General features: G+C 28.1%; 1 protein-coding gene across 9 annotated transcripts in view; it reads left to right on the top strand.

The window, feature by feature from the left end:
* The window catches only part of LOC107453074 (clumping factor A), a 41,866-nt gene that overhangs the window by 4,355 nt on the left and 20,242 nt on the right, over positions 1-17,269 (top strand). For 7 of the 9 annotated variants that reach the window (XM_043053221.2, XM_043053223.2, XM_071184882.1 and 4 more), the window contains 9 exons: positions 23-79; positions 2,274-2,330; positions 5,061-5,211; positions 5,719-5,782; positions 9,276-9,308; positions 10,091-10,140; positions 11,474-11,572; positions 14,086-14,208; positions 16,317-16,406. In XM_043053221.2, the coding sequence (XP_042909155.1) occupies positions 23-79; positions 2,274-2,330; positions 5,061-5,211; positions 5,719-5,782; positions 9,276-9,308; positions 10,091-10,140; positions 11,474-11,572; positions 14,086-14,208; positions 16,317-16,406 (724 nt within the window). The remainder of the gene's footprint in view (positions 1-22; positions 80-2,273; positions 2,331-5,060; positions 5,212-5,718; positions 5,783-9,275; positions 9,309-10,090; positions 10,141-11,473; positions 11,573-14,085; positions 14,209-16,316; positions 16,407-17,269) is intronic. The other 2 variants (XM_071184885.1, XM_071184886.1) reach the window with 2 other exon arrangements.

Below are 17,269 nucleotides of genomic sequence, written 5' to 3'. Positions count from 1 at the left end.
ATATTCATGTATTTTTCTATAGGGTTGGATGGAAGTTAGAGAGCAAGTTATGGAAGGTTTAAGTAAAGGTTTATGGAAGGTGATCATTTAGCTTAATAATTTATTACTTATATATCACGCTTATTTAAAATTAATTATTCTGCACTATGAATCTATTATTAATGGTAGCGTAAATGGTGAAAACTCCCTTTAGAAAATTTATTCATTTGAAATTAAAATTGTTTTTCCCTAAATATTTATAATGTCATTTTACAACATTTATGGATCTGATAAGTTTGATACAATTTTTAAAGTAAAATAAATTATTTATTATGACAGAAAGTATCTGCTTTTTGAGTGACTATATTTAAAGTCCCTTAACTTATTTAATGTCCTACTTTATGTGAGGGATGAACATAGAAGAGTAGTAACATAGCCTATGAAATACACAGAACATCAAGCATGCACAAACAAGATATCGGCATAGATGCTGACATGTTGAGTGCGTAAAAGTGATGCTCCTGTAGAAGGGGTTGTTGCTGTGACCCATTGAACAGTAGCATTTTTACCACTTTAAAGTGTGTTTACAAGATGGATTAAAATCGAGTTTGTCTTCAACAAAAATGCATTTAAATGTTATCCAAGATCTTTTGAAGTATTTGACGAGAATGTGTTACCATTTAAGACAGTTACATGATAGGTCAAAGTGCTTCTGTGCTTGTCAGATTGAGATCACAGATTTGCACCCTACAAGTTGGCCATCCATTTCTAAATATCACAATGATGTTGTGGGATGTTTGCTTTCCATGGATTTTTCAAGAATCAGGCATTGAATTTTTTGACATGTCGTCTGGGATCTGAGCATTAATGTGCTCCATTGTTAACATCAACAAATAACACTTTGCTAACACTATCTTATGTCATATCTTTCTAACATCTTTCAAAAGATACAAGACTTTGCTCATAACAATATTGAAAGTATGTAATGCAAATTCTCTTAAATGTCTATTCTAGAATGCAGAGTTCCTATGGATCAGGGAGAACAGGGAAAACCTGGAATTGTCAGGGAATTTTATTTCAACTCCAAAAAATTAGGGAAAGTTGGAATTTTCGAACAAAAACCTGGAAAATTCCTTCATTATTCCTGGAAAAAAAACGGTCTTAAAATTGTCTGTAACAATACTCAGTTATTGAGATTTAAGTTAAATAATTCTTGTATTAGAATTATTTATTGTAAAAATTTTACATTTTAGACATACTGAAATGCTTCCTTCCTCATATAATGATATTTATTTTGCTCAAAAAATCTAATACTTGGAATAACAAATAAAAGAATCCAAATTTTCTGAGGAAAAATTTCGTAGTATAGATAAAGTATTGTATGGATTTTCATTGAAATTTAACTACAATACCTGGGAAAGTCAGGGAATTTTTTTTCTGAAATTGAGTGGGAACCCTGGGAATGTTGCCATTACTTTATTTGCATTCCTCTTATTTGCTGCTATGAAAAAAATAGTATATTAATTTCAAATGAAATATTTTCCCATTTTATTTGTCACAGTTAAAAAAAAAATATTTAGGTGTGAGTTCAGATTCAAATATAGATTTTTATGTTGCAATTATCTTTCAGTTTATATGATTTCTTATTAGGTTAAATGTTAAAAACAAAACAGTTATCTTTGAAAAAATGACATGTTCTTAAAGGACACTGTGATTAGTGGATTTACCCTTTATGGAGCCATTTTGTCTTGTAATATTGTATTGAAATATTTTAGGATTGAAATTGATTGATAAAAAGAATTTCATTTAGCTTATTACCTTAAATTAATTTTTAAGACTATTTTTTTGTGGGAAAGCAAGTGTAATTCTCAAAATTTTATTAACTGTTAAGGATCAACCATAAGCTTTGACATTTTGTGCTCATTAAATAAATCAATTTTATAAATTTTGTGTTTATAATATCAGTGTAACTCCTTGGTGCGATATTACATATTATTAGCATTTATGTCACTGTAAATTTAAGTTGATGTGAAGTTTAAAATTTATTGTTGATTTGTTGATAAACACACTGATTTTATAAGAAATATTATTTGAAGTTCTAATAAAAAGTTGTAGAGCATTGCTAATTAAGCACTCTTTACAATACAATAATTTTATAGCAACAGGAAAGTTAGCAGTTATACATTTTGTGTGAGTTTTTTAAATTTTTACCAATTAGACATATCGGCTACTATTTTTGAATATTGTGTTTGCTCATTTTTTGTTTATTTCTAACTTGTATATTTTGCTTTTAGACTTCTATTTCATCTGCCCCATCCACACTTCATAGTGAAGAATTAAATTTTGATACAGTGAGTAGTATCATATCATTTTAAATTATAAAATTATCTGATATTCTGAGGAATTATTTTATGTTGTGTCATTTGTTTGTTATAAATAGTCAAAGAAAACAAAGTTTCTTGTCTGGTATTAATAAAGAATATGGAATATTATTAGAATGATTAATTAGGGAAGATATTTAGCCTGATCTGATTAAAACCCTCAGTCATTTTATCTGTAAATTATCGATTAAATGTTGTTGAAATGAAGAAATATGAAAATTCATCAGAATTTATTCCATTGAAAAATTTTTTGATATCAACTGTTTCCCAACAGAATACTCCCGAGTTAAATTTTTCATAAAATATATTATGATTTATTTAACATAATGGCTCAAGTTTAAATTCCAACTACAGCTGACAGGGATGACAAGATTTTTTTAAAAAATCACTGATTTAAGTTGAAAATATATTCTATACAATATATAATTTATAAATTCTTTATAAGGTTGTGAAGTTTTTTGAATCCTGAATAGATCCATGTATATTTAATATTTTATCTTGAAATAATAAGATGGAAATGCATGTAAATTATTATTTTATTTATTTATTTATTTTTTTGACTTATTAGATTAAGTCACTATTATTAAATATTAAATAAATTTAAAAAAAAAAACAATATGTGAATGAAAGTTTTGTGAAACTTTTAAATTAGAATGTTTCATTATCTGTTTGTAAAATAATTTGCTGTTTGATAAACTTATTTCAATTATACTTATTTAGTTTTAAGTTTAAGTGCAAGTACTTTTAATACTTATAATAAATAAATAAATCTGGTATAAAAGGAAACTAAAAAAAATCTGATATAAAATTTTAAAAAAATCTTGACTTTTGCCAACCCTGGTGGTTGGATAGTCAATATCCTTATTGAAAAACACCCTTTTCTAGTAATTTACTAATCATAGAATTCTCATACATTTCTGTGAAGGCTAACCTTGAAAGTTTTTATTATTTTTTTATCAATATAATGCAATGCCAAATCGAGTTTTCTGGACCTAAATCTTGTAAGTATAGACTCCTTCTCAAATTGGTTACCTTCATATATCAGAGGCTTCCATCAAATAATCAGACACTTCACATCAATATGGTTGAAAAAAATCCTTTTTTTTTATCTTGAGGTTTGTAGACTATTTCATTAAATTTTTAACGGGAAATTTAGTTAAATAAATTTAAAAAAAACTTTAAAGAGGGGGATGATTTGATTGGAGGATGTTCTAGAAGGTTCATATTTCAACGAATTATGCAATTATATTTCAATGTAGTGGGAAATTCTCTGAATAATTTGGTTTATGACATGGAGGCCCTAACTTATTTCTCTAATTGAAGCATTTATTTGGAATTTAAATTTTGAAATAAATAATAAATCTTTCTATAATTAAACATTCAATAATGACTATATATTTTTTAAAAAAAAAAACTGAAATAAAAAACTATTATTAAATCGCATCCAGAGTGAATAATTCAAAATAATTAAATTCATACACAGTAGGTCTGCAAACTCTCTGATTTCTGAAATCAATTTCATATTGTCACCACATTTCCAAGATAGGAATTTATTATATATAGAAATTTCATCACTTATCAAACTCCCCAAAATTTTCAATCAAAATTTGAAATTGAAACAAAATCAATTGAAATAATATTAAAATGAAACACATTTTTGTCACTGGGTAGATACCGCTCAATATTAATGTTTTACATCTTGTTTTCACAAAATGGCCCATTATCAAGTGTTGTACAACAATACTGGCACCATTTTATTGCAGCAGTTTTAGCCCAAATTTGATATTAGTCCTTACTGGAATGTAGTTTCTTTTGTTAGAGCTAAAGTATTTTGGCTGTTTTAGATTCATCTTAATTTTAATATAATGTTGGGATATTTCCCATAAAAATGAATAAAATTGTTTTGGAAAAATTGATTTATTATTTAAATCTTAAATTAAACATGGCCACATTCCAAAATTATACAAATTAAGAAAAGTCCCTCAAAGAGATCAAGAAAATCATTCTCTTAACATCAAGAATTTCTATTAAGATATCATTTGAATGGTTGAGACTCGGAAGCCGAAGCCTTCGGTCCAACAGACAGTTAAGAGCGTGGGAAGAGATATATAGTTGGTGATTTATTGAAAGATAACATAGCCAAAAATAAAGCCCCCCCCCCTCCACCATAATCAATATTAAATTTGAAAATAATTTGATTAAAGCGAGTCACCAAAAAGACTGAGAATTAGTACAACCATGTAACTGAAAAATTTTTCTGGTTAGAAATAAAGAGTTATAAATAGATTTTTGTTTCAATTTAATGGCGATCTTACATTAGTATCGAAATAAAAAAAAGATAGATGTTACATTGATTGTTAAGAAAAGAATAAAATATTTTATATTCGCTTTTTATGAAATGTTATAAAAATTAAATAATTGGTTTAATTTAATTTAAATTCAATTGAGAATGGTTAAAAAAATAAATTGAAGAAATTAAGGAAATTTTCAAAGCTAGGAAATATATAATGCCTTATTTAAGATTTTTTTCTTAAACTTTTTAAATTAGCTTCAATAAATCCGATTTTAGATATATTTGTACTTTCCTCTTCCTTGAATCAAAAGCTTTTTTCAGACATAATGTATCAAAATATATTGTGGCTTGTTTATAATATTCATTTCACTAAAATTTGATCATTCGAGTAAAAATGTTTATTTTAGACATCTGAGTTGTCAGCCTCAAAGCGAAAGCCAGAGGAACAGTTTCAAAAATCAAAGAAAACACTTAGAAAATCACAGGAATGTAAGGATGATGATGATGAAGAGAAAGAGTTATATGCAGAGCTTGAATATTTGGAAAATCTTCTGAACAGTAAAAGCTTAAAAATGAAATTCTATTACTTTTTATGAATTGATACATTAATACAGTTCACTCTTTTTAATTTGAACATAAATAATTCAAAATACTGAGTGATTTTAACTAATGATAATCTCCCTAGAATTTCCTTCTGTTGAAATTTTATCTTTAATTCAAATGTTTGCTCATTTTCTTGGTTAATCAACCAAACCACCAATCAGAATAAAGTAAAATTGGTCTTAAATTAGTTATGAAGTATAAATTTAAAAGAATTAGGAAAAAATATACTATTAGAATACATTATTCAAGCAAACATTTGACTTTCCTTGTTCAATTTTCAGTGTCAAATAAATTTATTCATTTATGTACCTATTTACCTATTTCATCTATTTATTTTAATAAATGATATAAAATTTTATTAATAGATAATTTAAAAAGTGGATTAAAAAATTAAATGCATTGATAATGAATCACTGGTATTATTTTAAGCATTAGATTTTTATTTTATGAAATATTTTTCAGAAGAAACTGGAGGGAAAAAATTAGCCGAACAAAAGCATCTTACTAAGCAACGGATATTTAATGAGTAAGCATTTGTTTTATTTTAGTTTTTGTTTCAACTAAATGAGTCTCAGTATGCATTATTCAAAGAAGTAAGTGCTTAATCATAGTAAGCATGAATGAATTTCATGGTTGGGGTAATAATACAGCTTCTGATGTCCTATGACTGGAGCAGCATGCTGGCAGAAGTCTGACTTGGCTCCTTCGCCTGTTGACTTCAGCTGAGTGTAATGGAACGGCCTTCTCTTCGGGTGACCCTTCCAGGAGTAAAACTCCAGGCGTACATTGCCCGTTTCACTCAGGGTCACCCCCTCGCCACGATGAGGCAGCCAACGTTGGGGTCCTGGGCAATGACATTGCCGACACGCTGGCTAAGGAGGGGACAGAAGAAACTTTGAGTCCAAATTCACTCACCTCCATGGAACTGGCATCAAAAAAGAAAAGGGAAGACTATGTGAAGAAGAAAAAAAGACTTCCTGGCTCGTTCCCCCCAAACATCACTGTCACATTTACACTTAATGTAATGTGACAATTTATTTTTTAATTATACCTAAGCCTTTAATTTTTCTTTAAACGTTATTCCTTTTTTTCAATTTAGCAATTTTTTATTTTTAACTTTCTTGTTGACCTTTCTCATGGTCATTGCGGTCATCGCACTTCCTGTGGGGAAAGTCAACCAACCCCTCTATTCACGCCTTTCTTTTTCTTCTTTTAATTTTAGGGGGGCTAACTAACCAATCTCTTTCATTTAAATTTCAAACTCTCCGCCTCTTTAAATTTAATTGGCCGTAATTTTTCTGGTCTGGTACTAGTTAAGGAATTTTTAAGTCACTTTTAAGATATTCTCTTTCTGTGCCTTTTTCTTGCACATTGCTTTTTTTTATTCTCCGCGATGCGGACTTCGGTCCATATCGAGGGGATCGTTTTTTACATTCTTTTTCTTAACCTTCTTTTTCTTTTAAAATTTAAATCCTTGATTGTAGTCAACTTCTATAAATCATACATCTACATTTTATACCCCATTAAAGACCCTCTTAAATTAAGCTTTCTTTCTATATATGTCTTTTCAGTTGTTAAATCCTTTTTCGCTTTCCTTTTTTTATGCATGACATCATTTCTTGTGTCACTCATTTTTATTAAAGGTGTTCCTAATGTTAAAAACTGTTTTAAAGACGTCTTTCCACTAGTTATGTTGTTAGATATTTTTCTTAAATAAATCTTAAACGCAAGTTAAAAATGTGTGTTTCTGTTGTCTTCTTTTGATGGTTGTCTTTTAAAATATCCTGTGTGTACAGGGTGAGTACCTTTCAATTATTGTTATGGGCATGCATATATGTGAATTTATTAGTTTTTCTTATTAGAAACATCAGCTTACTGTATTAAATCATATATATTGTTTGGATATAGCATGACTTTACCTTATTTTTCTTTAATATTTAATTTATTTTAGTTTCGCCCTTTTTCCAAATTTGGTGATACCAAATTATCCAATTTGTTCAAACCTCACACTTTGTGACCCTTTGAACCTATTGGGTTATTGTTATCCCACATTAGCATTGTACTACCACTTTCCTTAACGATCAATTTCCCCTTAATTTAATTTAATTACCCTTTTATATATTTCGGCCTTAATTTGTTTTATCACGACATTTCAATCATCTTACCTATTTATTAGCATAACTATATCCAAATACACATACAAACTCAATTATTAGTACATATTCAATGATTTCAATCTACAAACCATCTATTTTAATAAGTACATAATTTTATCTAATACGCACCAACAATTATTTAATTTAACTCTTACAATCACTGGTACCAGAGCACCTGTCCAGGAGGTGCACTCAACATTCGGTGCAATCGCAAGAAACAGACAGCACTTACCAGGCTTATCAGCGGCCACCTTAAGTCCCTTTCTTTCGAGGGTAGTGTTAAAATCTACCCAAACTGCCCCTGGTGCCACAGCATGCAGGCTTCTCCCCAACATATCCTGGACTGTCTTGGTCTGGACAAAGGGGACATTCTGAATAACCCACTTTTGGTGGCCGACTTCCTCCAGGTCATGAATTTCATGGACATTGTTTAGCCCTGCTAACTTTGGGAATAAGGAAGAAGAAGAAGAAGCATGAATGAGGATAAATCTTTATTTGAAAGGAGTTTTTGTATTGGAAATTCTATAAACCTGTTATTTTTTAGTACTGCATTATTTATTTATAATAAACACTATTAACTCTTACCTTTAACTCATTACTGCTTGTCATTGATCTTCAACTATTGTTATCAACTTGCATGTTTTGATCAATTTCCAATAATACATTTTAATCTCTTAATATAATGCTAAGGTTATTAAACGTTGGAGTGTTCTTAGATTGTCTAGTCATTTCTGATTCAAAAACTGTGGATAAATTTAATTATATTTTCAAATTGTGGTATGTTTTTTTTGTATGTTTTAACTAAGAATGCAACTATTTTATGGCGAATTCATCTCTGTACCCAGTTCTCCACCAATGCAATTCGCTGTTTCTTTTGAATCATGTTTTGGTGAAAAAAATGACGTTAAATCAAATTTACAAAGCAAAAGAAAAATAATACAGTAAAGCAAACTTTCCCAAATTTTCCCAAAAAGTGAAGAAAGTTGGCAGTTCTGATTAAAATCTGTATATTTTTAATAAAAAATAATAGAAACTTTGAATAAATAAATTTCTCTTGTTCAATATTGATGAAAAAAACTTAAGTTTAGTAAAAATTATTCGTAAATGTTGATAAAAATGTACGAGTGAAATGTGTGAATGAATAAAGTGTACAATAGCAATTACTAAAAATATTTTTGCTATGAAAATGAACATTATCTTAGGCATAGTTACAGCTCTTGCATCAGTCATTATTTTGGCGCTGTGTGAATGCTCATAAATGTTTCGTATGTTATTCTGCTTCTAAATTTTATTGCACTTGAATTTAACTTATGTTTTAGAATGTTAATAATGATACATTCTTAGAAAAATTGATTTAATGTTGAAATATGTTATCTGTACTTTGAACAAGAGTATGATACAAATTTTCTGGTAACGTAATTAAGGTGTTTGAACAAACTTTGAATACAGCATTTCAGCCCTTGTACATTTCTAGTTGCATTTAAAACTAATTGTTCATTTATTTGAGAATTAATAGTAGTGTATTACTCACAGGTTAATTTTACATTTAACCTATTATGTATTATTTGATTTACATTGATTACTTTAACTAAACACATTTGTTTTATGATCAAAATTAGAAAGGAAATTGTGTGTTACATATTGTAGTAAAGTGGATAATTTGTTTAATTAATTTTTGTACCATTTGCATTTGATTTTTATTTATTTGAATTTTTATAATTAGTGTTTTAGTAAATGTGGCATTATTTATCTAATTTCTTATAGAAAATGTGTGTGTAAATAATGCTTATCATTAAACTGAAAGTATAACAGTTGAAGAGTTCAGAATTATTTTAATTTAAGGTTTTCTTTTTCTTTTCACAGGTTCTTTACAAAGTGGAGAAATTCTCACTCTAAGTATGTTTTTTAGAATATTATATAAAATGGATGTTTCAAGTTTTTCTTTATGAAATTGTGTCAGTAAAACAAATGCAAAACTTTTAAGTTCTATGACTTTTACATATTATTATTATTAATGAGTTATTGAACTAAGATAATACATATGGAACATATTTAATCAGAACATTTTCTTTGTATAAAATGTCCCAACTTATACAGTTGCTCAATATTGTAAACATTTTAAAAATGTAGGATCTAGACAGTTTTTATGTGTGAATAAGGATTGATTGCAATAAATCATCAGAATTAGCAGACTATTTATGACGAGAAATCTTTACTCTTCACCTCAATGATTTTCTTTACAAATTCCTGTGCTATTTTAGCTGTAAATTCATTTACTTTATGCTTATACTTTCGCACTCTGCTTCAAGGAACTTTGCTTAGTTAGTACAGTTATACTCTTCTCCATTACACTAAATGCATCGCAGGCAGTGAAAGATTTGATTATAAATTTGTTATATGAATATATCAAATACTGCTTCCATGATAATGCTGGACACTTTCCTTAGTATTAATTAATGTTGAGAGCCTTAGTCGTATGAAGTGAAACCAAGATTTGATTAATTTTTGTAATTTATCATTTACCCAAGAATTTGATTAAATATTCAGTTTTGATTACTTCTTTGTTATCATTAATATTATTGTATAGTTGTAATAGTATTATAATGATGTAATAGTATTAATATTAATGTATCATTAGTATTATTGTATTGGAAGAATAATATTGTACATTTTTTTAGCCTGCATGAAGAGCGAAAAAACAAAACTGGTGAAAATATTAATGATAGATGTGAGTTTATTATTTAAATTACTATTTTTCCTTACTTCAATAAAATTGTGAGATCAATAAAATTGTGTGATCATTTCACATGTCTCTGTGAAAAGGGACAGTAAATAAATCAGGATGAATTCCTGCTGAAGTGAGATTCTGAGCACGAGCCTTTCGAGATAAGTTTTGCGAATGTTTTAGTAACGAGAATAAGAAAAGTATGCCTGTGCTCATCTTGCAGGTAGGACCGGGCGAAAAATCGTGATATATCGCAAAATATCTATTTAATGCATATATCGACGGGCCGATATAAAAGACCCTCGTGGTTTAAAGACATAACGATTCCACATGCGCAAGGACCCATACCTGCGCTACGTCACGACGCTAATGAAGAGGATTTTGTTCTTGTTTAACTGCAAAGATGTGATTGCGTCTGATTACGAAGACAATGTTCGCTTCATGCTGTTGAATGACAAAGAGAGAATTGAATCAGAATCAAGGATTAGCGTTAAAATATAAAGCAATGCCCAATTTTTTTATGGGCCATTTTTGTCTTTGAGATTTTACGTTTCTCGAACGGTATTTTCAGCGGCACTTACGTTATTTTGCAATGCTATTGATATTATTGAAGTTGATGATGTATTAATGTTATATGAATTAAGCAATGCTATTACTATTATAGAAGCAATTTTTTTAGAAATAACATTTTCCTTTCGTTATATATTTATTTCTTTGATTCATTTTTGAACGATTTAAAGATTTCTGATCGATAATTTTCGAACCTATGTTAAATCACGATGCGTTTTTATATCGCATTGCCTAGCAAACAATCTATCACAATATAAAATTTCATACATTTCCTAGTCCTACTTGCAAGTATTGTAGTTTTGGTGTTCTTATTTATCCTTGTTTTTTTTTTTTTTTTTTTTTTTTTTTTTTTTTTTTTTTTTTTTTTTAAATTTAACTGACAATTTACCCAATTTTGTGAGCTCATGGTCTAAAAGTCCAATATCTTTAGAGTATTTGTGATCATTTTGTTAGGAATCATTTGAATTTTTGTGATGTTTTCAGCAGATTTCTAAATCATAATATTTTTAACTGTATAATAATCATTATTGCACGCACATTAACTGAGGGACCTCTATTTTTTATGACCTTGAACCTTATATTATTAAAAGGAAAATTTGAGATTTTCTTTCGCTCCTAATTGTCTTTTATGAACATGAAGAAAATTCAAAAAGTGTTTTCTTCAAATTACTGCTTTTTATACCTCATCTTGAAGTAAACCAACATAATAATAAAAATCTTAATTATTGTATTTTAAAACACATTTATTTCTGTTTTTTTTTTTCAGTAAATATCATATTAAATGTTCTAAAAGAAAATAAGGAGCCAGCTTTAGAAGAATGGATGAAGGCTTGCGAGGAAAATGATGTTGGGCAAATTGGTGGATGTAAAAATATTTATTTTAAACATCTTACTTGTATATATTTTAAATTATCAATATCATAATGTGCGTAGTATACTATCAGAGATACGAACATGCTTTGCTATGTGGGCAAACTTTTTGTAGTGATTGTAAAATTTATGATTTAGTGTATGATTTTTGTTTTAATTCATTTGTATTAAAGTTGTTTTGCCCCACAATTGCATTTAAATTATTCAAAAATTTACGTGAAAGGCCAGTTTGTTCCAGTTATAATGTAGTGAGTCTTTTAAAGTGATATCTGAATAAGCCAAATTTCTCTACATTTAAATTTTTATTTCTCAGCCTTTTTATTAAATCTTTTGCAGAAAGCAGAACTGTACACTGCTTCACTTTTATGCAGAATTATTTTCAAAGAAATTGGTTTTTACGTGTAACGGGAAAAAAATGCTTGTGCAGCTCTGTAACCTTAAAAATTTTTTTAAATAAATCTTGAATGGAAGTCAGCCATTTTTTAGCAATGTTAGAATAGGCATGCGATATTTTACTGCGAATTTAAGCAACATGTATTAAAATCGTTGATTCGCTGACTTCTGCGAATCAAAATTTTATATTTTCAGAAACTTTTGCAGAGTTCCACAAATTTAAAATTTCAAAACTTTCACAAAATTCTGCTTATGAAATGTTTTTCCTTCCTCAACAGCGATCCCTTTTTTTCTGCCATAGCTCTCGGTGTGCTTTTTTAAAAAATTTTGATCAAGTACTATAGCGAGTCTTTTTATGTGTCAAAGCAAAATGCGACTTTTCTCTCAATTTTGAAATTAAACTGAACCACCGACTGAAAGAAAAATTCTGAAGTGTCTGACTTGAGCTAGAATTACTCAACTATCGTAACCAAAAACAAATCTGTAAAATTGATGATAATGAAAATAGTTATATCAAAACTGTGAGCATTTAGTGTTTTTAAGTGTCCAAAAGTGCTCCTTTGTTCTATTTTTTTAAAACTTGCATTTAAGATACAGCATAAGATTAATATTTTTTTTCTTTGATCTTCGTGTAATAGTATGACACATTCTACCAGTGGGGATATTGTTACTAATTCTGATTTGTAAGAAATGGATTGTAAAATCAATATGGCATAACTCCTTTTTCTTCTTTTTTATTTTGCTAAAATAAAATCCTGATTTTTTATGAGATATTAGGATGCATGAAATTCTAATCAAATAATAACTTTGTAACATACATGTTTCTAATTACAATGTACTAAATTCAAATTGTACTTTTGAATAATTGCTTTCTGGTGCATTTGATTTGTGCTGATTCCACGATAAAACCATACAGAATTTTTATTGTTTTCACAACAGTTTTTGCTATGAATTTTCACATTTTTTTTAAAATCCTGATATTTTTCATATTATTATGACATGCGAAATTCGCATGATAATTCCCCACATGCTTTTATCACCAACCTCTATAGTAAGGCTTTAGCAGTTTTTGAAATCCCTTTTTTTTTTAAATACAATTACAACTTGCAAAAGTTGAAAAGGAGAAAATGTGCTATTTTTTTCTGAAATGTGAGAGCATCACTGATTATATTAGATTATGTATTGCTTTGTAAGTTGATTCTGTAAGAAAAAACAATAATTAGATGCATGAAAATTTTTTCTTCTTCCTTTAAATTTTGTGAATATTATTCTAATGAAAAAAATGACCATTATTTTATGCTTTTTTATTTAATTAGATAAAAATGACCTATTTGTGCAAAATTTAACGTTAAAAAAGACTATCTACCCATTGAGTTTCAAACACTCGTTAGATAATTTTATGTTATAGCAATCACATCTCTGAAGATATTTATTTATTTTGGAAAACAAAAGAGCCGGAGAAGAGAAAAGATAGAGAAAAATAAGAAAATATTGGAGACATATAACATACTATTAAAAGTAATTACTTTTTACCAAACCTTCTCATCTTCAATGGAATATACTGTTTAAATGCAGATGGCCTTTGTAGAGGAGCAGACTTTTGTTGACACATAACTTACATTTATTTTTATGATGCTGTTAATGGGCAGCAAAAGTACGAGGAAAACGAGCAATAGCTGTACAATGAGTAGCTATAGTAGGAGAAAAATGTTTTGTGGATGCCTTCAATGGAGTAGTAGTAGTACTGAAAAGGTTAATTCAATTTTTTTTTTGTTTAATTTCTTTCATAAAATTTTGATGAAAGTAATTTGTCATCAAGCCTTTTTTTGTAACCATTTCAAACATTTATAAACAAAATACAGACCAAGTCAAATACAGAGCAAGATATGTTGAATGTTTGAAAATTAGCATTGTTTTGGGAGCATAAATACAAAACTTATAATATTTTTCATTTGAATGAGCAATCTCTTTTATTTACTCTATTTTATTCCCTTATACTCTATTACTCTATTAAATAGAATCTCAAGTATTTCTGTTAACAGAGCAAAATTTTTTATGAATTTAAAAGATTAATTGATTTTGCTGGGATATTCATCTGTCTAAATTTACTTTTAGCTGCATCAAGGAATTACAGTATTTTTAAAAAAGACAATTATGTTCATGAAATGAGAGATATGAGAAAAAAGTCTTCTGAGAAAGATTTACCACAGCCTTCAACATCTTTTCAGCAAGACGATTGTAAGTTTCTTTTTTAAATTTTTTTCACATTTTTTTTCTAAGCAGAATGGAAAATAAAGAATTTATTTAAAATTGATCATTTATAGTAAGATTAAAAGTTCTTAGGTTCCTCTTTATTGAGTCCCTGAAAAATTATTCACAATATTTAATATTGTACTGATCAATATTGTAATATGGTCATTTATTTGCTATAGATATGTAAGCATATAATTGTATAATTATGGAACTGTTCTTCTTTTTTGACAAAAAAAATTTTGTTAGTTAATATTCTGTTAATAATATAATTTTAGCTCTCACGTACCTCTTAATCCTATGTTTTTATGCACCCCAAAAACTTACTTACATAAAGCATTTAAAAAAAAAAAACTGAGTAACTTTTTTCTAATGTTTGGATTTTCTGAAATTATCTCACAATTGTAATTGTTTGTGGTATAGACATTATTTATGCTAATTGGTGAAGATAGTATTTTGATTTTCAAATAAGACACGAAACATGCTTTCTTTTTCAACAGATCTGATTTTTTAATCCTCAAAATGAAATAGGTGTCCCAATCCGAAAAATATGATTTCAAAACTTTTTTGGGACTGCTGTGAAATGGTCTTCTTCTGGTACTTGATATGATTTAAAAGGCATATTGAGTAACAGCTTAATGTTTGGTTATTATAAATTGTTTATCAATAGTAGATATTTAAAAACAGAATACCGAGTTTATTCTTTTTTAAGCATAAATACATGGATTTTTTTTTACTTTGAATTTTATGCTTGGTTAATACTAGGTTGTACTTGACTGATTCTATTTAGCTCTTATCAAATTAGACAATAGAGAATTAAAAAAAATTTGATCAAGAATTATGCTTTTAACTAAGCATTTTATTTTGAAAATATTAGATTCATAAATAAATAAAAAATACTGCAGACATACAATAAAAATTTGTTGACACTGATAGCTGACAAAAAATCCAAAAACTAAACTGAAATATAAAATTCAGATAACTACCTCTTTTCTACTTATGCTTTTGCCTGATTGACAGATTTGTTTGGAAAAAAACTATTGGTTTAAACCAGCCAACCCTAGTAAAAAAAATAAAGAAATTATTTACTAAATTACAAATACATAGCTGACAACTCAACTGCATTTTCCAGTAGACTACTGGATTTTGCCCGTTTCTCCTAGCCTATTGATTTAATAAAAATTCTCCTGGTTTTTGAACATTTAACGAAATTCCCTAAATTTGAGTTAGTTTCCTTAAAAAATCCCTATTGAAATAAATTTTTTGCGCTGATTATTGCTCGGTTGAATATTTGAATAATCCATAATGAAGCAAGCCTCATCTATAAAAATCAGTTTACTGTCTTTGATCAATTAATTGCCTGTTGCTATTCAAAATTATAAGTAAACATAATAGATAACATTTCAAGTTCATTTAATGTTTATCATAACTGGAAAATATTGCAGTTTTTCCATTTTGTTGGTTATTAAAATCCCTAAAATTCCCTATGATATCCCTAAAATATTTAGTACATTTTGCAACTGTTATCATGAAATTTATATTGTTTCGTAAAATCTACTGTAACAAATCTTCCTTTTTCATAAAAAATATTCTTCAAAAAATTAAATTAACTTCTTATAAATGAAACAAATTAATAGCTTTATAAGTTTAAAACCAAATGTTTCATTATTATGTTTTTAAGGTCAGATGTAAATTTCTTCAAAAAATATCGATTTTCTTAAAAAAAATAATATATTTGGATTAGTATTAACTATAAATACTAATCCACCTTCGATGAACTATTTCATCAGTTTGTTTTAAAAAACGTTTTTTTTTCATGCATAATTCTCTTTCATTCATTTATTTTAAAAAATTTATGAAATTGTACAAAAATCTCAATCAATGCAAAAAAAGTGAAGATTTGCTACATTCAAAACATTCACTTATAATTTATAGTAAAATAAAAAAACTTTGAGACTTCTGTCAGAAAAGTACTTCTTTTCGACTGAAATGATATTGAGAAATGTGAATGATATTGAGAATAATTTTATGCCTAAATGAATACTTTCCAATTCATACAAATACTTTCTAATTTCTAATCCATAATTTACTTTCAGCCTTTTATTATTTTCCTGGTATTCACTATCCGGGAAGAAATAAGGAAGATGCACTTGACTGGTCTGAAATATCACCTGTGCTTGACCCACGTAATATTATCTTATATTAAGAAAAATTTTGTTGTTTTCATAATTTTTAACTAGACCAACCTTTAAGGTTTATTTACTGTATATCTTGTTGTATATCTTTATTTTAAGACAGCAAATTTCTGGTATGACATGTGTCAACCGTTGTTGACTTATTCACATTGATCAATTGATTATGTTGATCAATTGGTACTAGATGTGTGGTAAAATGTGGCTTTATATGCTATTGTAAAATATTTTACAATTTTTTGTCACCCTTGGAAGAGTGGTCTTATTAGGTTTTCACTCAGCTCAATAGTATGCTACTGATATAACATGATGATTGATTTTATATCCCAATGTTTGATGTCACATAATAGTATTTTTGTGTTTGCACGTCATTTCGGAGAACTTGATTCTTGTCTTCTGATGGAGAGTGGTGTTTTCAGATTTCGCCCAACTCACTTTGCCTTTGCATATACTTGTTGACTGGTCTAGCTAATTGAATCAGCCTGTAGATATTGCTGTTTGATCCTCTGCTAGACATGGGAACATGCAGTTGGCTGCAAAATCGCTATCAGAATATGCTGACAGGTTTGATGAATTGCATGTTAGGTTCAGTTTGAAAGTTTCTTATATGGGCATAATTCTCACCCCTTCTTTCAATTGAAAGATTTCATATTCACCCCTTCATTGAACCCATGATATATTATGGTTCACCTGCTCTCATCAGAACCATTCACTTAAATGGGAGGGGCTAAGGAAAAAATCTAAATTATGATGAAAATAAGCAGCTTTAAAAGGATCCTGATGTGCAAGAAAGCGAATCACACAGAATAATATAATTATTCACCTATCTGAACTTTTTTTTTTTATCTGCTGTTAGG

Source organism: Parasteatoda tepidariorum, chromosome 9 (assembly GCF_043381705.1).
Source record: "Parasteatoda tepidariorum isolate YZ-2023 chromosome 9, CAS_Ptep_4.0, whole genome shotgun sequence".
NCBI classification, from domain to species: Eukaryota; Metazoa; Arthropoda; class Arachnida; order Araneae; family Theridiidae; genus Parasteatoda; species Parasteatoda tepidariorum.
This window is presented reverse-complemented; position numbering and strand designations above follow the sequence as displayed.